The sequence below is a fragment of the Vulpes lagopus genome, chromosome 6 (genome assembly GCF_018345385.1).
Source record: "Vulpes lagopus strain Blue_001 chromosome 6, ASM1834538v1, whole genome shotgun sequence".
NCBI classification, from domain to species: Eukaryota; Metazoa; Chordata; class Mammalia; order Carnivora; family Canidae; genus Vulpes; species Vulpes lagopus.
In genome coordinates, this window is record NC_054829.1 from 117,089,651 (window position 1) to 117,117,637 (window position 27,987).

At 34.0% G+C, this 27,987-nt stretch overlaps 1 protein-coding gene across 5 annotated transcripts in view; it reads left to right on the top strand.

Moving 5' to 3' along the window:
- Positions 1–27,987, top strand: part of SPATA5 (spermatogenesis associated 5) — a 362,021-nt gene that overhangs the window by 96,054 nt on the left and 237,980 nt on the right. For all 5 annotated transcript variants that reach the window (XM_041758978.1, XM_041758977.1, XM_041758979.1 and 2 more), the window contains exon 14: positions 22,495–22,621. In XM_041758978.1, the coding sequence (XP_041614912.1) occupies positions 22,495–22,621 (127 nt within the window). The remainder of the gene's footprint in view (positions 1–22,494; positions 22,622–27,987) is intronic.

Here is a 27,987-nt window from a genome sequence, read left to right on the forward strand (position 1 = left end):
ACAACTATTCATCTCTGCTGCTGTAGTGCAAAAGCAGCCATAGAGAATATGCAATCAAGTAAGAAAACAGTTGGCTGACCAGATTTAGCCTGTGGCTGTAGTTTACGAACCCATTTTAAGATATCATAAACATCCCCTCGGTCCATGGCACTGTATGACTCTTGAATAGGAATAATTTGGAAAAGGGGCTAGACTTCTGAAGGGAAAAGAGAATTAATGTTTTAGGAAAGTCTAGCTTCAGTATTTTGTACAGCTGAACATCTTTTTTCCATTGTTGTGTTGCCTATCTCTAGCAGATAATAAAGTTTTATAAAATCATTTCATTATGTTAGTGATTACACATTTGTTTTTAAGCTTTTTCTTGGAGTTGGTTTTGATTTCCTAGGATGTCAGTTTAATGGTTTTTGTTTCCTACTGCAGCTTTGAAAGTCAGCCAAGAATATTTCTCAGCCCATAAAACATTTTCACTATGCTATTCTCCAGCTAGCTCTCAATGATCTGTGGAAATAAAGGGCAAAGGCAGCATGGGTAATGGGAATCCAAAGAATTTCCTTCACCTAATCATCAACATTAACTATAGCCACCATTTCCTCCTATAACAAATAGCAAATTGGACAAGTAGGAGTTTCACTTCTTTCTGTTTAGAAGTACCAGTTGGAGGTATCAGTAATAAGTTTTTGAATATGAATATTTTTATTAAAAAAATAAGTTTACTTGGGTCCTATACAATACCAGCACAGAATACAGAATTTTAAAACTAGAAGGATCTCTCTCTCTCTAATATCTTCATGCTCTTGTCTCAGATGTCTAGATAGTGCTTAGCAAAGAAGCACCCACACATTTATTTTTTGAATATGTGAATGAAGGCTTATAGAAAACTAGAGATTAAGTTCACTTAGCTGGTTGTTAGTGGAGTCTAAGAAAACACTCTATTTTGGTGTCCTTTATAAACCAGATTTCTTTTAAAATTAAACACTGAGACTATCTTTCAGAATTTTCTCACTTGTCTTATGTTCATTGAAGCACCATCATCTTCATTATAAATTGTAAGCTTTGGAATACATTCACCTGTCAGAGTTCTAGAAAGAATTAAATGAAGTGCTAAGTGATACTTTTTTCAGAAAAATTCAAAGTTTTTATACACAGTAACTCTGAAAGTGGATCTGGACTCACAAAAACTTGTCAGTTGTGCTAAGGATACAGAATGACAGATACTCTTTATAATGTACCTGATAGCAATGTAATTAAATGGTTAACAAAGGATAGTAACAATAATGTAGATCATACTTTTTTTTTTTTTTTAGATCATACTTTTTAAGTCAGTGAGAAGACATTTTGAAAAAGATTCTTAAAAAAAAAAAAAAAAGAAAAGAAAAAGATTCTTGCCATCCTTGGCACACTAATTAATTCTTTAGAAGGGTCTACCCAAAAGGCCATTCAATAAGACTTAACTTATTGTAGTCACACTTGATCCAAGCATTTCTGTACCTGAGAACACAATCTTATAAGTGAATTATATTTGTCTCTACTAGAAGGTTTTTCATTTTAAAAAAATTTAAATATCTGAGAAGTATAAAAGTATCCTTATCTGGAAATTTTAGCTATTCAAAATAAATCATTCCTTGATGACTCATAATAGCGGAGCCAAGCTGTTATTACATTTGCACAGCTAATACACGGTTAACACTAAAATGTAAAGAACTCTTCAGTACCAGTGTATAGCAATCTCCTACTAAGACATCTTACAGAAACAAAGTATCTTAGTTTATTTTATTAGGCTTACTGGTTTGGGCATGCCTAATAGTAATGAAGAGCCTTAGAGGGGCCGTTCTTATCTTAGTATTATGTTGGTGGTTTTCATAGCAAAATGAAGGAAATTTGATAACTGAATCTGAATCTGGGTGTATGTACTAACATGTGCTGTACTAACTTCTGAAAATTGTCTATCATATGTCATGTTCATGCTTTGTGTCAGCAACCATTATATTACCAGTGCACCCCTTATTAGTTTGTTAAGATAACTTAAAAAAGTTAGAGATATTTTTATTAAGACAATTATAGCATTGATAATTACAATAATGATAATGCCTATAACTACTACTTGTTAGCATTTTCTTTGTGCTGAGTATTGTGCTAGATTCTTTTTTTTTTTTTTTAAATTTTTTTAAATTTATTTATGATAGTCACAGAGAGAGAGAGAGAGAGGCAGAGACACAGGCAGAGGGAGAAGCAGGCTCCATGCACCGGGAGCCTGATGTGGGATTCGATCCCGGGTCTCCAGGATCGCGCCCCGGGCCAAAGGCAGGCGCCAAACCGCTGCGCCACCCAGGGATCCCCTTGTGCTAGATTCTTTATACATTTTATCTAATTTTGAGAAAGGTATGAGCCTACTCATGTTTTGAAAGAATTGAGGTTCAAAGAGTTTATGTACCTTTACCACAGATTACACACACAAAAAAATAAAGTTGGCATTTGAACCTTAGCTTTTGAATATCAAAGCTCTTTTCCAAATTCAAGCAACCTTCCCAATGAGTAACCAGTAAAGGTTTTACTGGAATGATTTTTAAAATGTCTTATTATGGAGCTGAAATGGAGTGAAGGGCTGATGTCCTAACATTGCTGGCTTTGCCTTCCCCTGAGCATTACTAGCAGTGGCGTACTCAATTTATGAGAACAATGAGCAGAATTTCTCTGATGAGGCATAGAAGAATAAAGTGTGATTCTCACATTGGTTCCAGTTAATGAGGAACCTAATGAAGAACAAATGGAACCAAGTGTTTCTTCAACTTCAGACATCAGCATGAAATCAAGCGATAAAGTTTGTCATCCTCAAATAAGTGAACAACTCAGGTTTTGCCCAAAACATAGGTGTTGTAGTATACTAATCCTTCTCTTGTCAGCCAGTTTGCCTCCAGTTAATGAAGTATATTGGGACACTTTGCAGAACTGGTGCCAACAATTTAATTTGGGTACTGATGACCCAGAAAATAGAGTTTTTCTGAGTCTCCAGAAACATGCTTACTCTGAAATAAACCAAGAGTGTGGTGACAATGTAAAGATGATTCCTGAAACATCACCAGAGGCTAAATTGCAGTCATGTTTGAGGAAATGCAAGATGGTGGCCAAGAAAGCAAGGATTTGGAAAAGTTGTAAGAAGAGTGAGAGGGAGAGAGGACTTAATACAGTCAAAGTGGTAACTAGAAGGCATATTGACAGCATGGTCAAGAATTGCTGCAAGAGCCAATCAATCCAACTGTGAATTCATGTTCCATTCCTGCTTCTGTTGAGACCTTTCTGCTGCAAGCCTCTTGTGTCAAGTGGTGTGTGGTCCATGGCAGACCTCTCCTGGCAGATACACAAGATTGGGTTCGCCTCCAGTTTCATGTAGGTCAGGCCTGGGTGCCTGACATTCCCAAAAGATGATCTTTCTCTTCCTATTACCTGCTTGCACTTCCCATCCCGAGGCCTAGAAGATAATATGTTATACCTCGAATGTACTAAGATAAATAAGAAGATGATGAAAAGATTAATTGTATTGGGGAAGGAAAAGCGACCTCGTTTGAACACACCAACATCATTCCATTTGAATGGGCCATATCTTACTACAGAATACATGGTGGAGAACCCCGAGCTGCCACTGACTTGCATCCCAGTGATTGCTGCCCTCTGTCTTAGCCAGCCTCAGCATCGCTTGATACCTTGACTACGGATGTGAACGTCTGGATTCTGTACTTGAGGTTTGCCATGAAGTGACTGCTCCTCCTGCTTCAAGTATTTAGTTCTATAGAATATAATTTAGTTCTGTTTTAATTAATGGATTTTTTTTAAAGTTTTAGGTTTTCAGAAAAATTGAGCAAAAAGTACAGAGTTCTGAAATACTGCTCTACCCCCTTCCCCTACTATTAGCAGCCTGCACCAGAGTGGTACAATTGTTGAACCTACATTGACTTACCATTATCATTCAAAGCTCATAGTTTACAAAAGGGTTCACTTTGGTATGGTATAGTCTATGGACTTTGACAAGTATATAATGACCACTTATATCCACTATTCAGTGTCCTCAAAATAGCTTCCCTACTCTAAAATTTTCATATTCCATCTATTCAACACTCTCTTCCCTCCAACTCCTGACCACTCCATAGCTTTGCCTTTTCTAGATTGCCATACATTTGGACTCATGATAGCCTTGACTAATTTCACAACAGTATGCATTTTAGATTCCTCCTTTTTCATGGCTTAATATTCCCACTTCTTAGTGATGAATGGTCCATTGCCCGCATGTACCTTAGTTTGTGTATTCATTCACGTATTAAGTCATCCAGGCTGCTTCCACCTTTTGGCAATTATGATAAAGCTGCTACAAACATTTATGTACAGGTTATTGCGCAGGCATACGTTTCAACTAACATAAATACCCAGGAGCATGATTGTTGGAACGTGGGGTAAAAGTATGTTTAGTTTTATAAGAAACTGCCAAACTGTTTTCCAAAGTGACTGTACCATTTTCCATTCCCACCAGCAATGATTGAGAGTTCTTGTTGCTCCACATCCTTACCAGATTTGATGGTATCAGTGCTTTGGATTTTGGCCATCCCAATGGGTGTGTAGAAGTATTTCCTTATTTTAATTTGCAAGTCCCTAATGACCTGAAATGTGCAGAATCATTTCATATGCTTATATATCATCTGTATATCTTTGGTGAGGTATCTAGATTTTTTGCCCATTTTTCCACCTGTCATTTTCTTATTCTTTGGGTTTTAAGAGTCCTTTTGTATTTTGAGTGATATTCTTTTATTGAATAAGTCAAATATGTTTCCTAGTCTGACTTGTCTTCTCTTTCTCTTCTCTTTCTCTAATTTGTATATTCAGATTATTGATATTGATATAAATGGCTTAAGATTTGTAAAAAACTAAATAAAACTTCATATTATGTAGTAATTCATTATATCCTGTGACTTTAACTGAATGCATTTATCAGTTCTAACAGTTTTTTGGTTGACTCTTCAGGTTTTCTATATATAAAGTATCATGTCATCTGCAAATAGTGAAAGTTTTACTTCTTCCTTGCCCATTTGGATAACTTTATTTCTTTTTATTGTCTAATTACTGTGGCTGGGACTTCTAGTACTGTGTTAAATAACAGTGTTGAGAGTGGACATCCCTGTCTTGTTCCTGACTGTAGAGGAAAAGCTCTTAGTTTTTCTTGGGAATTAACTGTGGTGCTCGCTTCGGCAGCACATATACTAAAATTAGAATTAGCTGTGGGTTTTTCATATGTGGCCTTTATTATGTTGAGATATGTTTCCTCTAAACCTACTTTGTTGAGAGTTTTCCTTATGAATGGTTGTTGTACTTTGTCAAATGCTTTTTTTGCATCTATTGAAATGATCATATGATTCTTACCTTTCTTTTATTAATGTGGTATATCACATTGATTGATTAACAAATAGTAAACCACTGTTGCAACCCAAGAATGAATCCCACTTGATTGTGGTGAATGATTTTTTTTAAGTATTGTCGGGTTTGGTTTGCTAGTATCTTATTGAGAATTTCTGTTTCTGTTTTCTTCAGGGATATTGGCCTGTAGTTCTCTTTCGTTGTGGTGTCTTTACCTGGTTTTGGTATCAGGATAATGCTATACACTAATAATAAAGCAGCAGAAAGAGAAATTAAGGAATCCCATTTACAATTGTACCAAAAATAATAAGATACCTAGGATTAAACAAATCCAAAGAAGTGAAAGACCTATACTCTGAAAACTATAAAACACTGATGAGAGAAATTGAAGATGTCACACACACACAAAAAAAGGACATTTCATGCTCATGGGCTGACAACAAATATTTTGAAAACATGTATACTACTGAAAGCATCTACACATTTAATGCAATCCCTATCAAAATACTACCAGCATTTTTCACAGAGCTAGAACAGATAATCCTAAAATTTATATGGAACCACAAAAGACCCTGAATAGTCAAAGCAACCTTGAAAAAGAAAAGCAAAACCGGAGGCATCACAATTCCAGACTTCAAGTTATATTACAAAGCTGTTAGTAATTGAAGCAATATGGTACTAGCATAAAAATAGATATATAGATTCAATAGAACAGAATAGAAAACCCAGAAATGAACCTACAGCTATTTGGTTAATCAATCTTCTAGGTACCTGGGTGGCTCAGTTTGTTAAGCCTCTGCCTTCAGCTCAGATGATGATCTCAGGGTCCTGGGATCAAGCCCTACATCGGGCTCCTTGCTCAGCGAGGAGCCTGCTTCTCCCTCTCCTTCTGCCTGCCACTCTCCCTGCTTGTGCTCTCTCTCTCTCTGTCAAATAAATAAAATCTTTAAAAAAATTAATCTTCAACAAAGAAGGGAAAAAGTATCCAGTGGGTAAAAGACCACTTCTTTAACAAATGATATTGGGAAAACTGGACAGCAACATGCAGAAGAATGAAACTGGGCTACTAAATAAAATGAATTAAGTACCTAAATATGGGATCTGAAATCATAGAACTCAGGCCATAACTTCTTTGACATTGGCTTTAGCAAATTCTTTCTAGATATATCTCCTGAGGCAAGGGAAACAAAAGCAAAAATAATTTATTGGGACTTCATCCAAATAAAAACCTTCTGCACAGCAAAGGGAACAGTCAATCAGCAAAACTTAAAGGCAACCTATGGAATAGGAGAAGATATCTGTGAATGACATATCTGATAAAAGGTTAATATATAAAGAACTTATTAAACCAAATGCCCTCTAGTGAATAATCCAATTAAAAATGAACAGAAGAATGAATAGATCAATGAATAGATGTTTTTCCAAAGAAGACATGCATATCATCAACAGACACATGAAAAGATGCTCAACATCACTCATTATTAGGGAAATGGAAATCAAAACTGTAGTGAAATATCACCTCACACCTGTCAGAATGGCTAACATCAACAACACAAGAAACAACAGGTGTTGGTGAAGATGTGCAGAAATGGGAACCCTCCTGCACTGTTGTTGTAAATGCAAGCAAGTGCAACCACTGTGAAAAACAGTAGGAAGGTTCCTCAGAAAGTTAAAAATGGAACTTCCCAATGATTCAGCAATTATTGTACTCATTATTTACCCAAAGAATACAAAAATACTAATTCCAAAGGATACATGCACCTCAATGTTTATAGCAGCATTATCTATAGTAGCCAAATTATAGAATCAGCCCAAGTGTCCATTGATGAGTGGGTAAGGAAGAGATGGTCTATATCTATGTCTGTCTGTCTGTCTATCTATCTATCTATCTATCTATCTATCTATATAATGGAATATTACTCAGCCAAAAACTAGAATGAAATCTTGCCATTTGCAATGATATGGATGGAGCTAGAGAGTATTATTCTAAGTGTAGTAAGTTAGAGAAAGACAAATACCATATTTCTCTAATATGTGGAATTTAAGCAAAGGAGAAAAGTGGGGACAACCCAAAAAGCAGCCTTTTGACTATAGAGAACAAAGTGACAGTTCCCAGAAGTCAGTTGGGTGGAGGGATGGATTAAGTGTGTGATAGGGATCAAAGAGTGTACTTGTTTTGATGAGCACCTGGTATTGTATGGCTGTGTTGAATACCTGAAACTAATATGCTGTATGTTAACTGGAAGTTAAAAGCTTTAAAAAATAATAATTCATTATAATAAGTATAGAATTTTAATTTTTTGTGTCACCATTTCTATATCTATGGCACTAAGAAATGATGCATGTTTAGAAGCATTTTCTTTGCTTCAATTATTTGACTTTCTTTTCAGAGAATTAGTGTGGACAAACATATAATAATTTTCCTTATTATTTATTTTATTGAATTACATTCATGACATTAGTGTGGGGATGTCCAGGAGTATGAAACAATTCTCTTTAAAAAACTGCTTTTGGCAAAGTGTAGTTTGAACTGTGAAGTTAAGGATTACTTGTTTCTCTAACACTGTGTTTTAGTCAAAACTATACAGATGTAATGAGTGTTGCCTATGTTAGCTTGGAATTTTTACTGGAAGTCGTGGCAAAATGGAAAAATACATACTTTTATGTCATTCTCTATGTTAACAGTTTATACAAAGCTACAGTTATGCAGAGCATATGCAGCTTACAGAGCTTAGGACAGCTGGAGAATATAACTCACTATGTATGTCTCTACTTTTATAGGATATCCTGTTAATTTAAAATAGCTTATTTATTGTTAGGTTCATGCTGAATATTGATCATACTCTGACAGCATAGTTTTAAGCTAGAAAACTCAGGGTATTTTTGACATCCATTCAATAGTTTTTGCTTTCAGTTTTTTAATTTTGGTGGTTATTTTTTAATTGGCATCGATTTAATTGTACTGAAGAGTACAATTAAGTATTTTCCTTCAACTATAAAAACATCTTCCCCATCTCCCTCACTGTGTGCTGGTTTAAAAGATGGCTGTTTTAGACACTTCAGCCTTACTTTGGCATGTTGGTGTATTTGGTTTGCAAAACTTTGAAGTTATTTATGCTTTATGATGTTATGGAAAGAGTATAGACTCTGGAATCAAATAGGTATGTATTTAGATCCTACCTCTGCCATTTGGTAGCTGTGAAATTCTTGGGCAAATTGCTTAACCTCTCTGTCTCAGTTTTCTTATCTATAAAATGAGATTAAAAGTTGGATTTACCTCACGGTGCTGTTATTGGAATGAATAAAGTAGTACATGGGATTCACAGCACAGAGCAAGTTACATATGTGTCATTTGTTATCAACACAATGTCTAAGAGGTAGATATTCGATGAACAGTAGGTATTTTCTATAATTATTTATGAGGGTTTTCCCTCACATCTGTGAGAGGTCAGAACAGCTCATATTCCTGAGACTGTAAGTCGGGCACAGATAAACTGCCTTGTGCAAGCAGAATATATACTGAATTTTAATAATGCTACAAGCAAATGGTTTATCAGGAACAAGGGAACTTAATTTTTTTTTTTTTTTTATGGAAATCCGAGATCTTGTTCTGGAGATTATTTTTAAGTCAGCCCAAAAAGGTGAGCAAGGAATCTTAAGAAATCTCTGATTTTGGTAGACTCTTCAAATGTTTAATTACTAAATGTTATTGTCACTTTCACAACTCTATGTATGTTGTATAGGTAGAGTTTTAAGCATGTGGAATATTGTTTACAGGAAAATGGAATATGTAGACTATGATACAATTTTGCTTTCCTCTAGATTTTTATTTCAAAATCCAGTCTAACATCAGTTATATTTCTTCAGTTTAAGTGGTATTGGAAATGACTGGTTAAAAATAATGCATTTTTGGGGCTCCTGGGTGATGCAGTCCGTTAAAGTGTCTGACTCTTGATTTTGGTTCAGGTCATGATCTCAGGGTCATGAGATCAAGCCTTGTCTTGGGCTCAGCACTGAGTCTGCTTGACTTTCTTTCTCCCTCTCCCTCAGCCCCTCCTACTTGCTCTCTCTCTCTCTCTCTCTCTCTAAAATAAATAAATAAAACCTAAAAATATATATAATGCATTTGTTTATGGAAGAGGCAATTTCTTTCTGAGGGAAAGAGATGTGTTCTGTAGATAAATTTATTACTATAGTGTCAACACATTTTATTTAGAATAAAGGCAAGAAAGGCAAGAAGAAAGGCAAGAAAGGCAAGGCTTATGTTAAAAATTTTTTAATTGTTTAACATGCTTAATTATCAAAACAAATTGTTTAAACTAGTTAAATGTTTAAAACTTTAAAATTGTTTTAAAGTAAAAACAAAAAAATCTGCTTAACTTCCCAGCCTCTTTTGTCTTTTGTTTTCTTTGCCTATAAGAAAAGATATTAATAATTTTAGTGTTCTCATAACTTATAAGCTCTTTAAAAAGAGAGCTTTTTTTTTAAACAATATTGACAAAGCTAATGTTTCATGTGATTTTATTTTTTATTGATTATAGCTTATTTAAGTATTCATATGCTTGGAATTTTTTAAAATATAAAATTGGTTCTCCCTTAAATTTATTTTATTTTAAAGAAATATGTATAGAGGAGCCAGAACTGTAGTTATTGTTCCTGTAGTGTTATCATTCTCATGGTATTTATTTGACAAAAGTATGATTCATATGCTTTCTGAACTTTGCTATAAAAAGGGAGAAAATAAAAATCTTTTTCTATTTCTCTCTATCCCCAATTCATTTTATTTCAGATGGTTATACCCCCTTTTCATCAACCCCTCCCCCCAGCTTCTTCCTAAGTATATGTAGGTTTCCCTAATGATGATGATTCATTTTAAAAGAAGTTTATGTTAGGCTTGGCAGGGTCAGGTAGAGAAAGTTAAAGCAAAATAGGACCTAGAACACTTGGATCTATTCTTGACATTTTTAATGAGTAAGGAGTTAGTTATTGGTGTGTATGCAAACAAATGGTGCCATAAAATCTACAGTTTCTATTACTAGGGGAACTGATACTTAAGACTGAGAAATATGGTGATTTGTATATGTTTCAATAATAGATGCTGATTGCAGCGGTCATTTTACAAAGAAACCTTTTTAAAAAACCTTAACTGTAAATTTTGGTCATAGATTATTATCTCTAGTTAGCAACAATTTTATTGGCTTCAGCATTTGAGAATCCCGAGTACATTCTTGATCTCTTTGATTCTTTTTGATAGTTTTGGGGGATTCTCAGGGTTTTGTTTTTGTTTTTTTTTTTTCTGATATGGCTTTTATTCTCTTATCTCTCTATGGAACTGTCTCATATGGCACTATATGTTTCTTAGGTTTTCCACAGGATTCCATATGTCTGTACACTGGTTTCATTCTGTTTTTTTTTTTCCTCTCTTTTTGTGCATCAGTTTGGATATTTTCTACTAGCCTGTTTACCAGTTCAAGAATCCTCTGTTCTCCTGTGTCTATTCTGTTAAACTTATTATTTTTATTTTTTTATTTTATTTTTAAAAAATATTTTATTTATTTATTCATGAGAGACACAGAGAAGGAGAGAGAGAGGCAGAGACACAGGCAGAGGGAGAAGCAGACTCCATGCACGGAGCCTGATGTGGGACTCGATCCCGGGTCTCCAGGATCAGGCCCTGGGCTGAAGGCAGCACTAAACCTCTGAGCCATCAGGGCTGCCTAAACTTATCTTTTTTAATATTTAATTTCAGCATTTATAGTTTTGGGTTCTATCTAACGTAATTGTTTTAATTTTCCTCTCAAATATTATCACATGTGAAAGTCTGTATTGAATTCAGTACTAGCCCTGGCTAAACCTAACTTTGATAGCTATGAGATTGCTCTTATTTTTCTAGAAAGGATTCTAAATGTTCTATGTACTGCGATCATCCATGGTTATAGTTAGAGCCACTTCTTCATTACTGATAGGGTAAATGGTCGTCTTAATCTAGTTTTATTTAGTTTCATATATTATATCCAAATTCTTGATTTAGGGACACCTGGGTGACTCAGTGGTTTAGTGCCTGCCTTCAGCCCAGGGCATGATCCTGGAGTCTCGGGATCGAGTCCCACGTCGGGCTCCCTGCATGGAGCCTGCTTCTCCCTTTGCCTGTGTCTCTGCCTCTCTCTCTCTCTCTCTCTCTGTGTCTCTCATGAATAAATAAAATCCTAAAAAAACAAACAAACAAATTCTTGATTTAAATTAATAGCAAATGTAATCTGTAGTTATTGAGTCAGTCTTTCAGGAACTATCCTGTGTTTTTTATTTTGGAAAAGAAAGTAAGGATGATGGTTTTTTTCTGCCTTCTAGATTCTGAAGTCCTTGGGGGAATAGGGGACTTCCTTCTCAAGTTTTTCATTCCATTTCCTAAAACTGTTCCTGACTTGCTAGGCAATGAATGTTTGTTGAATGAATGAGGTGAATTGAATTGAACGAATTGCTGAAATTTCTAATGAAATTATTCAACTCATTTTTCCTCTTGATCCTCCCCACATACCATACCACAGTGACTTTTGTCTAATCAGAAACAAAATCTAGTAGTTGTTTGTTTGTTTTTTTATACTTCTCAAATGGCTCAACTAATAAATTCACATTTATAGTAATACATCTAGCAGTCTTACTAATTCATTGGAGGAAGAAGGGAGAGTGTACAAGACATAGGTAAGGATGGGTTCTCACATTATTTGAGCATAGCTCCTAGTAGGGGAAGGCAAAGAAAGCAATAGCACACATAAAATTAGAGCTGATAAAAAAAAAATTAGAGCTGATATGGGCTCAGAATTTTTTCTTTTGATGTAAGTTCACTAGGCTGTTCACTAGGAGCTATTCATTATGTTACACAAACTCCTCTAGGTAGGGCACAAAAATTAGAAGAATTTTTTCATTATTAAATAGCAGTTAGGTTAACATTTTTTAGTCTATATGTTAACTCCATCCATTGCTAGGGAGTGAAACCTTCATATGGATAAATCAAGATGACTTTTTTATTCCTTTTTTGACTCAGCAGCATTTAACATAGTTAACTTCCTCTTTCCCGAGACACTATCCTTTTACCATTCCCAGTTTTCCTTCTTCCCTCTCTGGCACCCTGCTCTCCCCCTAAACTGTATTCCCTCAAAATTTATGTTGAAGCCCTAACTCCCACCTGATGGTATTTGGAAATGAGGACTTTGGGAAGTAGTTAGGTATAGGTGAGGTCATGAAAGTATGGTCCTCATGATGAATTAATGCTCTTATTAGAAGAAAACACCAGAGACCTTGCTCTCTCTTTCTCTCCCCCATGTGAGGACATATCAAGAAGGCCACCATCTGCAAGCCAGGAAGAGTGCTTTCACCAGACTCCAGCTATCTGGAGCTACAAGAAAATAAATTTCTTTTGTTTAAGCACCTTTGTATATAGTATTTTGTTATGGAGACCTGAGCTGACTAATACATACATCTTTGTAAATTCCTCTACCATTTCTTTTTTCTTTTAAAATTTTAAAAATTGTAATTCCTGTTTAGTTTATATACAGTGTTATGTGTGTTTCAGGTATATAATACGGGATTCAACTCTGCCACTTTGTTCGTTATTTATTTATCTTTCTTCACTCATAGTACACTTTTTTCTACTTACATCATTCTAGATACCATCTTTATGGCAAAGATCCATATTTTTGCCCCACCTCTTTCTTGTATGTCTAAACCTCGAGTTGTTTTATTGACACTTCAAATCTAACATTTTCCAGTGACTCAGTGGAGGCATTGGTTTAGCAGAGGAATTGATTGTATCCTCTTAATATTATTCATATATATCTACTTACTTTATCCCTGTTGCCATGATATTTGTTTACATAACTCTATATATTGGATTATAGAGAATTTGTTCTAACTGAATGGCTTCAATATAGATTAATTTTTTTTTTGTATTTTTCTAAGTATACTTTTTAGAGCAGTTTTAGGTTCACAGGAAATTTGAGTAGGAAGTACAGAGAGTTCCCATATACCCCTTTCCCCCTACACATATCATCTGTCTACTGTCATCATCCCACAGCAGAGAGGTACATTTGTTACAGTTGATAAATTTATATTGACACATTATCACCCAAAGTCCATAGTTTACATTAGGGTTCATTCTTGGTGTAGAACATCCTATGGGTTTTGACTAACAAATAATGACATGTTATCCGTCTTTGTAGCATACAGAGTAGTTTCACTGTCCTAAAAATCCTTCATACTCTGCCTGTTTGTCCCTCTCCTACCTTTAACCCCTAACAACCACTAATCCTTTTATTGTCTCCATAGTTTTACCTTTTCCAGAATGTTACATAGTTAGAATTATGCAATATGTAGCCCTTTCAGATTGGCTTCTTTCACTTGGTAATATGCATATAGGGTCCTGCATTCTTTTCATGGCCCTTAGTTTTTGTTTTTTGTTTTTTGTTTTTTTTGTTTTTTTTGATTACTATTACATTGTATGGATGTACCAGTTTATTTCTCCATTCACCTACTGAAGCCCATCTTGGTTGTTTTCAGGTTTTAGCAATTTTAATAAAGCAACTGGTAAACATCCATGTACAGGTTTTGGTGTAAATGTAAGTTTTTGACTCATTTGGTAAATAGCAAGACTCATGATTGCTAGATGATATGGTACAAATATGTTAAGTTTTTTAAGAAACTTCCTTCCAAACTGTCTTCCAAAGGAGCTATACCATTTTGTAATCCCACCAGCAGTGAATGAGAGTTCTTGGTTTTCGATATCTTCATCGGCATTTGGTGGTGTCCGTATTTTGGGTTGTGTCTATTTTAATAGGTGTATAGTGGCATCTCATTTTCGTTTTAATTTGCAGTTCCCTAATGACATGATGTTAAGCATCTTTTCATGTTTATTGCCATCTGTGTAACTCTGGTGAAGTGTCTGTTCAGGTCTTTTGTCTACTTTTTAATTTGGCTTCTCAATCTTTTTTTTAAAGAGTTCTTTTTATATTTTAATATAAATATATTTTTATATTTATATTAAATATTTTATATTTATATCAGTCCTTTATGAGACATGTCTTCTGCAAATATTTTACCCCAGATTCTGGCTTGTTTTCTCATTCTTTTGATAGTGTCTTTTGCAGAGCAGATGTTTTTAATTTTAGTGAAATGAAACTATTATTTCTGTCATGAATCATGCCTTGGTGTTGTGTCTAAAAAGTCATCAACATAGCCAAGATCATTTAGATTTTCTTCGCTGTTATTTTCCAGGACTTTTATAGTTTTGCATTTTGTATTTAGGTCTGTATTCCAGTTTAAGCTACTTTTTGTGAGGAGTATTAGGTCTGCGTTTAGATTCTTTTTTGCACAGGTTTGTCCAATTCTAGCAGTATTTGTTGACAAGAGTTTTTTGTTAATGCTTTTTTATTTTCTATAAAGACAGTCATTTCACCTGCAAACAAATACAGTTTTATTTATTCCTTCCCAATCTATATACCATTTCTTGCCTTTTCTTGTCTAGCTATTGCACTAGCTCAGACTTGTAGTACATATTTGAAAAATAATGATAAGAGGGAATATCTTAGCCTCATTCCTGATATTAATGGGAAAGTTTTTTTTCCTCAGCGTTAAATATGGTGTTATAGGGTTTTTTTGTAGGTTTTTTTTTTTTTTTTCCATCAAGTTGAGGAAGTTCTCTTTATTATTAGTTAGCAGAGTCTGTATCATGACTGGGTGTTGAATATTTTTATTTTTTTTGTTGAAGTATAGTTGACATACAATGTTATATTAGCTTCAGGTGTACAGCACAATGATTCCACAAGTTTTATACATTATGCTGTACTCACCACAAGTGTAGCTACTATCTGTCATCATACAATGTTATTATAATACCATTGACTATATTCCCTGTTGTACCTTTCATTCCTATTACTTACTCATCCCATAACTAGAAGCTTACTCTCTTCACCCACTCTCCTTCACCCATTTCTCCTTCTGCATGACCTCCTCCTCTTTGGCAACTGTCAATTTATTCTTTGTATTTTGGGGTCTGCTTCTGCTTTTTATTTGTTTTATTTTTAGATTCCACATATAAATCATACGGTATTTGTCTTTCTTTGACTTGTTTAATATACCTTCTGGGGAGTCCATCCGTGTTGTCACAAATGGCAGGATCTTTCTTTTTTCATGACTGCATAACATTCTGGGGTGTGTGTGTGTGTGTGTGTGTGTGTGAGACTTATGTTGCTTCCATATCTTGGCTGTTGTAAATAATGCTATAATAGACATAGAAGCGCATATATATCTTCAAATTAGTCTTCTCATTTCCTTTGGATACCTAGTAGTGGAATTACTGGAACTAGATCAAATGGTATTTCTATTTTTAATCTTTTTGCGGGACCTTTATACTGTTTTTCACAGTGGCTATACCAATTTACACTCCCATCCACAGTGCACATAATGTTTCCTTTTTATAAGTATCCTCACCAATACTTGTTCTTTCTTCTGTTTTTAATTTTAGCCATTCTGAAAAGTGGAAGGTGATATCTCACCATGGTTTTGATTTGCATTTCCCTCATGATTAATGATGTTGAGCATCTTTTCATATGTCTCTGTTGGCGATCTGTATGTCTTCTTTGGAAAAATGTCTATTTAGGTCCTCCGCTCATTTTTTAATTGGATTATTTGTGGTTTTTTTGGTGTTGGGTGTTATGAATTCTTTGTATATTTTGGATATAACCACTTATCAGCAATATCATTTGCACATATCTTAATTTCACTCAGTATCATTTGCAAATATGAACTCCCATTCAATTACCTTTTCGTGTGTTGGTAGTTTCCTTCACTGTGCAAAAGCTTTTTATTTTGATGTAATCCCAATAGTTTATTTTTACTTTTATTTCCCTTGCCTTAAGAGATATACCTAGAAAAATGTTGCTTTGGCCAACATCAAAGAAATTACCACCTGTGTTTATTTTTTTTTCTAAGAGTTTTATGGTTTTAGGTCTTACATTAAGATCTTTAATCTGTTTTTAGTTTATTTTTGTAGTGTAAGAAAGGGATCATTTCATTCTTTTGAATGTTGCTGTCCAGTTTTCCCAGCACCATTTATTGAACAGACTGTCTTTTTCCATTGTATATGCTTGCCTCCTCAGTCATAGATTACTTGACTATATAAACATGATTGTTTTGTTTTGTTTTTAATTCATGAAAGAGAGAGAGGTAGACACAAAGGTAGAGGGAGAAGCAGGCTCCCTGCAAGGAGCTCGAGACAGGACTTGATCCCAGTACCCCAGGATCATGACCCGAACCAAAGGCAAATACTCAGCCACTGAGCCACCCAGGTACCCCTAAACATGGGTTTATTTCTGGGCTTTTTATTCTATTCTATTGGTTTATGTGTCTGTCTTTGTGCCCGTACCATGTTGTGTTGATTCCAACAGCTTTGTAGTATATCTTAAAATCTGGAATTGTGATATCTCTAGCTTCAAACTTCCTTCTTAAGGTTTCTTTGGCTATTTAGGGTTTGTGTGGTTCCACACAAATTTTAGGATTATTTATTCTACCTCTGTGAAGAATGCTATTGGTACTTTGATAGCAATTGTATTAAATCTATAGATTGCTTTGGGTAGTATGGACATTATAACAATATTTTTTTTTCCAGTCCATGAATAAAATGCCTTTCTGTTTGTGTTGTCTTTAATTTCTTTAATCAGTGTTTTATATTTTTCAGAGTACAAGTCTTTCATCTCCTTAATTAAGTTTATTTCTAGGTATTTTATTCTTTTTGATGTAATTGTAAATGGAATTATTTCTCTTTCTACTACTTTGTTATTAGTGTATAGAAATTCAACCAATTTCTGTATATTTTGTATCCTGCAATTTTACTGAATTCATTTATTCTAATAGTTTTTTGATGAAATCTTTAGGGTTTTCTATATATAGTAGCATGTCATATGCAGATCATGACAGTTGAACTTCTTCCTTATGAATATGGATGCCTTTTATTTCTTTTTCTTGTAGATTGCTGTGGTACTATATTAAATAAAAGTGGCAAGGGTGGACATCCTTGTCTTGTTCCTAATCTTAGAGGAAAACCTCTTAGTTTTTCACTATTGAGTATGATGTTAGCTGTGGGTTTTTCATATATGGTTTTTATTATTTTGAGGTATATTCCTTCTAAACCCACTTGGTATAGAGTTTTTATTATGCACAGACTAGGTGTTGGATTTTGTTAAATGCTTTTTCTACATCTGTTGATATGATTGTATGATTTATTTTTCTTTTAGCCTGGTTATATGATAGATTACATTTATTGATATTTTGAATGTTGAACCAGTGATCCGTATGTGGGATAAATTCCACTTCATTACAGTGTACAATTTTTTTTATCCATCATTGAATTATATACATTATTATACTTTGTTGAATTCAGTTTGTTAATATTTTGTATACCTGTATTCAATTTTCTTGTAATGCCTTTGTCTGGTTTTGGTATTAGGATAATGGTGCTCTCATAGAATGACTTAGCAAGTATTCTCTTTAATTCTATCTTCTAGTAGAAATTGTAGAGAATTGATAATTTTTTTCTGTAAATGATTATTAGAATTTACTATAAACCCATCTGAGTCTGATGCTTTCTGTTTAGATTATTAATTCTTGAGTTAATTTCTTTAATTAATATAGGCCTATTCAGATTATCTGTTTTTTCTTGTGTAAGTTTTGGCAGAGTATCATTTCATCTAGATTATCAAGTATGTGACCATAAAAGTTTTCTTGTATTATATTTCATAATTTAGTTGACTCTTGAACAATATAAGGGTTAGGGGTCTGACCCTCCGTGCAGTTAAAAATCTACATATAACATTGACTCCCCCAAAACTTAACTACTAATAGCCTACTATTGACCAAAAGCCTTACTGGTAACAGAAACAGTTGTTCAACTACATACTTTGTATGTGTATTATATACTGTATTCTTACAATAATGTAGAGAAAGATAATATTAAGAAAATTATAAGAAAGAGAACATACATTTAAAAGTACTGTAACATATTTATCAAAAAAGAAATCTGCGCATAAATGGATCTGTGCAGTTCAAACCCATATTTTAATGGGCAACTGTAAATCCATTATTAAACTTTTAAGGTCCATGAGACCTGTAGTGATTTCCCTTTTTTTCATTTCTGATATTAGTAATCTGTGTCTTCTCTTGTTTTTCTTAGTTATCCTTGCTATATGCTTATCATTTTTATTGATCTTTTCCAAGAATGACCTTTTGCTTTTGCTGGTTTTTCTCTATTGACTTCCTGTTATCAATTTTATTTCTGCCCTAATTTTCCTATGTTTTTCTTGTATTTACTTTGGATTTAATTTGCTCTACTTTTTTTAGTTTCCTGAGGTGTAAATGCTTAGAATTATTGATTTTAGATCTTTCTTTTTTTCTAATATATGCATTCAATGCTATAAATTTCTCCTTAAGCACTACTTTTATTACATTCCACAGATTTTGATTATTGTATTTTCATTTTCATTTAGTCTAAACTAATGAAACTTTTTATTTCTGTTGAGATTTCTTCTTCAATCCATGTATTATTTGAAAGTGTGTTTTTTAACCTCCATGTATTTTGTAATTTTCCAAATATCTTTCTGCTACTGATTTCTAGTTTAACTTAACTGTAGTCTGATAGCAGACACTGTATGATTTCTGTTCTTTATGATTTGTTAAGGTAGATTTTATGGCCTCGATGTTGAGACAAATATGTATTCTGCTGTTGTTGGATGAAGTGGTATTTGAATAGCAATTATATCTAGTTGGTTGATGGTGCTGTTAAGTTCAACTGTGTTCTTACTGATTTCCTGTTTGATAGATCTATCCTTTCTGATGGAGGAGTGTTCAAATTTCCAACTATATGAATGTATTCACCTCTTTCTCCTTTTCTATCAATTTTTGCCTCACATATTTTAACAACCTACTTTTAGGTGATGCATATTAAAGATTGTTAATGTCCTCTTGGAGTATTGACCTCTTTATCATTACGTAATGCCTCTCTTCATTCATGATAAATTCTCTTGACCTGAAATCTGCTTTGTCTGAAATTAATATAGCTACTCCAGCTTTATTTTGATTAGCGTTAGAATTGTACATCTTTTTCCATCCCTTCTACTCTCTTTGTATTTAAAGTGGATATTTTTGTCAACAACATATAGTTGGATCTTGTTCTTTGATCCTCTATGACAAATGTCTTAACTGGTGTGTTTTAGACCATTGACGTTTTAAAGTGATTATTGATATAGTTGCATTAATACCACCATATTTGTTACTGTCTTCTATTCCTTGTTCTTTGTTACTATTTTTGTCTTTGAGTATTTTTTTTTGCCTTTTCTGATTTTAATTGAGCATTTTTAAATTACATTTTCTCTCCTTTCTTGGTATATGAAATATATATTTCCATTTTTTCTACTCTTTTCAGTGGTTACCCTGGAATTTGCAATATACATTTACAACTAATCTGTCATTCACTTTCAGATAACACTGTTCTGCTTCACAGGTAATACAACTATTTTATGATAACAAAAATTTGAATTTCTCCCTTTAGTCCCTTGTATCATTTCTGTCATTCATTTCACTTATACATATGCTATGGTCATTGAATACATTGTTATTTGTTATTACTATTATTTTTGGACAAACTATTATTTGTTAGATCAATTAAGAGTAAGAAAGTTGAAATTTTTATTTTACCTTCACTTATTCCTCTTTAGTGCTCTTTCTTTTTGTAGATTCAAGTTTCAACCTAAATCGTTTCCTTTTCCTGGAACAACTTTTTGAGATTTATTTATTTCAGAGAGAAACAGAGAGGGTACAAGTAGGGGAGGTACAGTGGGAGAGAGAATCTCCAGCACACTTCCCACTGAGTGCGGATTCCCATGTGGGGCTCAGTCTCACAACCCTGAGATCATGACCTGAGCCAAAATCAGGAGTCTGACACTTAACCAACTGAGCTACCCAGATGCCCCTCCTGGAACAACTTTTTAAAACATTTTTTGCAAAGCAGTTCCATTAACAATTCCCTCAGTTTTTGTTTTTTTTTTTTTTTTTTTGAGAAAGTCTTTATTTCTCCTTCATCTCTGAAAGATAATTTCACAGAATACAGAAATTTAGGTAGGTGATTTTTCTTTCTCAGCACTTTAAATATTTCACTCCACTCTCCCTTATTGCATGGTTTCTGGGGAGCTATCTTAGGTGAACAGTTTTATTCCTTTGAATTTATTCCTTCTTTCAAGATTTGTGTGTTTGTTTGTTTGTTTTGTCTTTGTTTCTTGTAGTCTGAATATGATATGCCTGGATGTAGTTTTTTGCCAGTTATCTACTTGATGTTCTCTGTGCTTCCCGGATCTGTAGTTTGGTGTCAGACATTAATTTGGGGAAATTCTCAATTATTATTGCTTCAACTGTTTCTTCTATTCATACTTGTATCTCCTTCTGGTATTTCAGTTGCACATATATTACATCTTTTATAGTTTCCATAATTCTTGGAAATTCTTTTGGTTTTGTGTTTTTCCTTCAGTCTTTTTTTCTCTTTGCTTTTTCATTTTGGAAGTTTTTATTAATAATTAAGCTCAGGAAGTTTTTCCTCAGCCATGTCTAGTCTAACAAGCCCATCAAAGGTATTCTTTATTTCTGTTACAGTGTCAGATGCTTATAGCATTATGTAGGAGTCCTTAGAGCTTTTGCTAACAAAGTTTCTATCCGACAGTTAAACTCTCATGTGGAAAAGTTATATTGCGGAGGATTTTTCAAAGGTACATAATCAATTTTTTCAAAATGTTCAAAGTTTATTCTTAGAATCAGATTAGCAAATCCATGCACCTGCCAATTAATTACTTGCAAGAATTAGTGCTAGCCAAAATAAATCTCAGGGGCTTCTTTGGTATTCCTTGGTCCCAAACTTTTTAGACATTGGGAAGGACAATTTAATTTAACAAATTGACTGTGATTTTTATAACAACCTCATGTGTGTTTGATTGATGAAAGTTAGAGGTTACTCTCCTATGTATACACTACATCAGGTTTTTGAACTTGTAATGCATGTTGAGATCCCTATTCTGTTATTTAGAAATCCTAATTATCTAATTAAATATGTTACATGATGATTATACTAAGGTACACTTGCTCTGTCACTGATGACGAAGATATGAAGTGTGTACCTTCTATCCTGTTTTCTTTTTCTCCCTCTCACCCCATGCATCTAATTGAGTTTATATGTTTATGTTTAATACACTTACAATGCTATTGTACTCTGTAATTGTCCACTCGGGTGTTTATTACATATTTCTCAATTCTGAACAGTTCTTAGTAAATCTCAGCTGGTGCTAATGAGAATTGTTACTTGTGGGGCCTTGATTATGTCATAGAAGGGTTTTGTTCATTAGTAAGACTTGCTGAATTTCCTTATTAATAATTAGTATTCAGTTTTGTTTTGGACTTTGGGGCAAAGAAAATGTGATTAAATTACAGTATGTCTAGTAGTAGCTTTGTATGGGTATATTAACAAAAGGAACATAATAACTTTCTTTGCCTGTTTCTCCAGATATGTGGATTATGATCACTACCTGCCTGCTAATGTGCTTAAAAATATTTATTTTTAAAAATATCAAGATATATCAGAAATATCCCATTTGTTATGGGTAAAGAATATAGTTTTTTTTGTTTAATATAGTCTTTAAACTTCTCCCCAATGTGAAGAATGTGTTTTTGTTTTAGTTTCTTTATTCCCAATTCCTGTCAATAAACTTGCCATATAAAATATAAGTATTAATGAAATTATACGATTTTCTATGTATTTGATGAACTACTTTAAATAATCCTATATATTTCATTATTGGAGAGAAAATGAGCATAGTTGTCGATGGAGGAAAATAAATTATTTGAATAATGTTAGTTTTAGGTTATAATTCAACAAGCAATGAATTTTGAAGCAAGCATTGTATATTTTGAAACAAACATAATTTTTCTTGTTATAGAATATACAGTCTTTTAAAAGTAATAAAGTACTTGGGGATAGATAAAGAATTTTAAAACTATATTTTTAAAATTTAGTTCTTCAGGTGCTGGAAATGTTGCTGATCGTGTTCTGGCTCAGCTCTTAACGGAAATGGATGGCATTGAACAGTTAAAGGACGTGACAATTTTAGCAGCTACTAACCGCCCAGATAGGATAGACAAGGTAAGAAAGACAGTAGTGTGAATATTGTAAAATCAAGAACTGGGTCATTTGATTGTCCTAGGTTGTTTTTTTGTTTTTTTTTCCTATCAAATTACCTTGTAGTCAGTTTTTTATTTAGAAGTTACCAGAAATCTTAAACTAAAGGAAAAGAACAGAGTAAAGCTTCTATATTTTTATTGCTTATGATTTGATATTAATGGAACTATTTTGTAACTCCTTGAATTTCCCCTCCCTTACTGTCGCATCAAACTTTCAGGTAGAGAATTGAAGTTTTGAAATTCTTTGTTTATGTCATCTGACTTATTTTTGAGAAGTTTTTAACATTTTCATTCATATTAAGGTAAATTTCCGGCTATTTAATACAGGTTAGATTCAAGTTACTATCAACAACTTTTTAGAATTCTTGGCCTAGCAGTTGCTTTCAGGGTGATGAGGATAGGGGGGCAATGGATTTTATCTCTCTTAGAAATAACTTAGGCTATAGCATTATACTAAGCTATGTAGTTGCAAAATTAACCCTTTAAAGCTATTGCTACCACCTGTTCTCCCTGTGACAAAGTTTTAATAAAGAGAATCCACTAAATTTTAAATGCCTAATTTATATGTAATGTATAATTTTTTTCCAAGGATTTAAATTAAGAGTAAAAATTTTCTCCTGTAGCATGAACCAATCTTTCTTTTTTGTTTACATTTTTGCTTCATATGACCTTATGAGCTCTTCCCTCCTTCCCTCTGCACATATACACAGAGTTTCAGTTTTTAAAATTTTTTTTTTTAATTTTTTATTTATGATAGTCATACAGAGAGAGAGAGAGGCAGAGACATAGGCAGAGGGAGAAGCAGGCTCCATGCACTGGGAGCCTGATGTGGGATTCGATCCCAGGTCTCCAGGATCGCGCCCTGGGCCAAAGGCAGGCGCCCAACCGCTGCGCCACCCAGGGATCCCAAGTTTCAGTTTTTAAAATGGGATTTAGAAAAAATGATCCTTTCAAAGATATGAAAGGAGTTTTCACGTGGAAAACAAGCTTTACTTTTGTTCAGTTATCTTTACTATAAGATAAAGACATTTTGGTCAAATAAAAGTGAGAAAGCTTTGGACTTCAATAAATTGTTCCTTTTCTGATGCAGTGTTTTATAGGAAGATAGGTATGTTCTAAGCACTTATAGAATCTGGGTCCATGCCCCAGGGGTCCAGACCCCTCTGATGTCTATGAAAAGAAACAAAGGACTGTACTTTAAGAAGTATCATGGAAAGTGCTGAAAAAGCCCCTAGAGATTACCTAATCCCACCTTTCACTTTCACAAATAAAAATGCTAAATCCAGGAAAGAAACCTTTCTCTCCTAGTAAGAATACATTATATTTTTATGACATTTCTTCTGGTTACCCCATGGCTAATGAGCTCTGAAATGTCTTAGGTTTCCTTCTCAACAATGCCTAATCTAATAGTTAACTTCTTTGGTTTGTTGATAGAGTGTGTCCTCAATGTTAAATACATTTCTTGAAACAGGACTTTTGGATTTACAGTAAACTTCTCTGGGTTCATCTAAATCAAGCTATCTGATTCCACCTGATTGGTGCTTGTATTACTTTTCTCTTGCTGTGTTAGAGATTACCTCAAATTTAGCAGTTTTATACAACACTCATTTTTTAGTATTTCTGTAGGGCATGGCACAACAGAGTTATCTGTTCCAGAGGCTCACTACAGGCTGAAAACAAGGTGTTGGCTGGACTATATTGTTGTCAGGAGCTAGTATTCCTTCTCTAAGCTCACATGATTGGGGCAGAATTTATTTCTTGTGATTATAGGCCTAAGGACTGAATTTCCTTACTGGCTGTCAACTGGGAGCTACTGTCAGCTCCTAGAGACCACCCACATGTCCTCTTCCATTTTCAAAGAAAGCAATGAGAATAGCCATCATATTTAATCCCTCTCGTGCTTTAAACTTCTATTGCCAGGAAAAGCCCAATGTCTTTTTTAGTCTTACCTAATCAACAAAGGATTATCTCTCCACCTTCATGTCAGCTGATTCAGGACCTTAATTATATTTGCAAAAGCTCCTCACAGCAGCACCTAAATTAGAATTTGATTTAATCACTACGAGAAGGTGTGGGTCCATGTAGGGGACCAGAATCTTGTGACTGTACTAGAAGTCTTCCTACCACAGTACTTGTCAGGTTCTCCCTGGTCCTATCTGAATTCTGTTTCAAGTCCAAAGAATGACTTCTAACTTTCTCAGAGATCAGCTTTTTTTTTTTTTTTTTTTTTTTTAAGATTTTATTTATTTATTCCTGAGAGACACACACAGAGAGAGAGGCAGAGACATAAAGGGAGAAGCACTCCTCACAGGGAGACTGATGTGGGATTCGGTCCCCAAATCAGGATCACGCCCTGAGCCAAAGGCAGACGCTCAACCGCTGAGCCACTCAGGCTTCCCTCTCAGAGACCAGCTTACCCTTGCCTGTCATATAATTGGCTGTGAACCAGCTCCTTTGAAATGTTCTTGTTCTGTGGAATCTGCTGGTTTCTCAGACGCAGCATTTCTTTGCCTTGCCTTGTCCAGATATATCTTTCTTCAAATTATAATCTCTCTTGAAACAGAAAAGAATAAATAAATTTTAACTCCTTTTGTAAAGGATACATTTTTTTTCATGTTCTTTATATGTGTAACACTTTGTAGGTTTGTTACTTAACAGTGGAATTACTGATTTATAATCTGTTTTGCTTACTTTTCCCCCTGTAAGACCTAAATTGAACCTTAACTGTTGTGTTTTACAGTAGATGTAATTTATGCTAGTTTTTCCAACGCCTGGTATAAAAGACCTTGAAAAATTTTAAAGATAAATGTAGAGATTAGAAGTTATTCTTGGGCCATTATTAGGTTTGGGACCTTTTTTAAAGCTCAGTTTTCTAAGTCAAAATCCCCAAGATGATGGTAGAGAATTTCCATTCTAATATTTTTAGGATAGTTTAGTTGTGGATATCTTGGATCTCTTAGAGAAAATATGTAACTGGATTTTGGGCAGAAGTTGTCTCCAAAGACAGGAGATTGAAGGAATGAAAGTGCTTTTCTTTCTTTCTTTCTTTCTTTTTTCTTTTTGCATTTCAAAGATTTTGCATCATTTTCGTGTTTCTTGCCTGAAGATAATATTTGCCTTAGGAAGGCAGATAAAGTGTTTCATTAACACAACCCATGAGTCTTCAACATCACAGAGTTTCAGTAATTAAAGTTTAGGAAATATCTTGCTGAAATTCAAGCCGTGTTTTTTAATCCTTTATAAAATGTTATGTTGAATTCATCAGTTCTAAAAACACGTGATTGTACAAAATAAATATTTTAAGTATCAATGTTAATTTACACTGTTAACACTTCTTGATTTATTAGCTTTTGGTTTAAGATGTTTCAGAGAGAAAAAAAAGATGTTTCAGAGAGAAGTATAGACATATGCAAACATCTATGTATGTAGATATGTGTACTTCTATATATGCTTGTGTGTTTGTATGTGTATATACATATATTTGCATTTATGCACATTCTTTGATTAATTTTTAGATATTAGAAATCCAGCTTTTTTTAACAAACTAATTTTGGATGAGCACATTTAAATTAAGATATGGAAAGTATATGCTAATTAGATACAAAGACTTATTTTCACTAGGTCAGGGGGATCTAAAGGTTTTTAATTTAGTATTCAAATTTTTCAAAATTTATAAAGTTTAATTTGTAAAGGATGCCTAGGTGGCTCAGTGGTTAAGTGCCTGCCTTCAGCTCAAGGCCTGATCCTGGAGTCCTGGGATCGAGTCCTGCATCGGGCTCCCTATATGGAGCCTGCTTCTCTCTCTGCCTGTGTCTCTGCCTCTCTCTGTGTGTGTGTCTCTCATGAATAAATAAATAAAAAATTAAAAAAATAGTAATTTTTAAAGGATGAAATAATACAATTATTCTTGGCAGCAAAACATAAAATTGGTAAATGGGAAAAAAACATTTTTGAATGGTGTAAGAATCGTTTCAGGATCATCAAATAATGTGCTGTGCTTTCAAGTACAACTTTGAATTTGGTACATTACACCAGAGTCTAATGTTCTGCATATTGTGTAATTCTGTGGGGAAAAAAAACAAACTTTAAATAATCAGTGATCTTTGTAAAAACTGTTTTAATTCTTTTCTGTTTAAAGTAGAATTCTCTATTTGTGTGGAATATGGATTTTTTTTCTTAATTGCATTTTTGTAATTACTCATATAATATATACCAACATCAAAAGTCCTTTTCTTTACAGATTTTTTCCTCTGAAGACAATTTTAGAGCATTATTTGTATATTATTTAATAGCACTATAAAAAAGTTTCAGTGCATGTGTGATTATAACATGGTGATCGCTCAAAATGTGCCCTGAAGGTCCTGTAGAAACTAAACAGTCTTAAAAGGCAATATAAAAACAAAACTTCCTGTTATGAACTGACTAGACAGTTCCTTGTCTGGATGAAACTGTAATAGGAAAAATATAGTTGACAGAAGAGTTAAAGTAAATTTCATGTGCTGATGCTAAAAGGTAAAGAGGTGTTTTTTAGGTTTTTATTGTTTTTGGTTTTTTTCTTAAAATGAATTGAAAAAAAACACTTTTAGTGTCAAAGAAATAATACATTTGATCTAAGTTTGGCTAAATTTAATTAAGGTGTTTGGCCTTATAAATTAGCTAGCATACTTTACAAGTCTATTGCCTGTTAACCCACAACCTCTATGTCATGGTGACGGTAAGTTAGTATGCTAAAAAGAGGAGAATACGGAGATCCCTGGGTGGCTCAGCGGTTTAGCACCTGCCTTTGGCCCAGGGCGCGATCCTGGAGTCCTGGGATCGAGTCCCACGTCGGGCTCCTGGCATGGAGCCTGCTTCTCCCTCTGCCTGTGTCTCTGCCTCTCTCTCTCTCTCCATCTATGTCTATCATAAATAAATAAATGAAAAATAAATCTTAAAAAAAAAAAGAGAGAGGAGAATTCTTGGACTACCAAAGGAGTGAAATTGGCATCATTGTGTGACCCATATCTTGTATGTATTTGTGTCCTTCATGGACAATATTTAAATTTCATGTAGCTTGGGAAAACTAAAGCTGGAGTTTCTTGGGGATTCTGGTGATTCAGCAAAGGAAGTAAGACACATAGTTCAAGAATCACATTATTCTGTTTCCTCGTATGTCATATTTACACGTCAGATACATTAGTTGTGATGTAGCACACTAGACTTAGTAAAGTGATTGCTTGTGGTCCCTGGTGGTATCCTGAAGTCTCCATAAACATTTTATGTACTACTCTCTCCTCCAGCTGATAAGTAAGTGAAGAGAACTCCTATCCCCAAATGTCCATTTTGCAT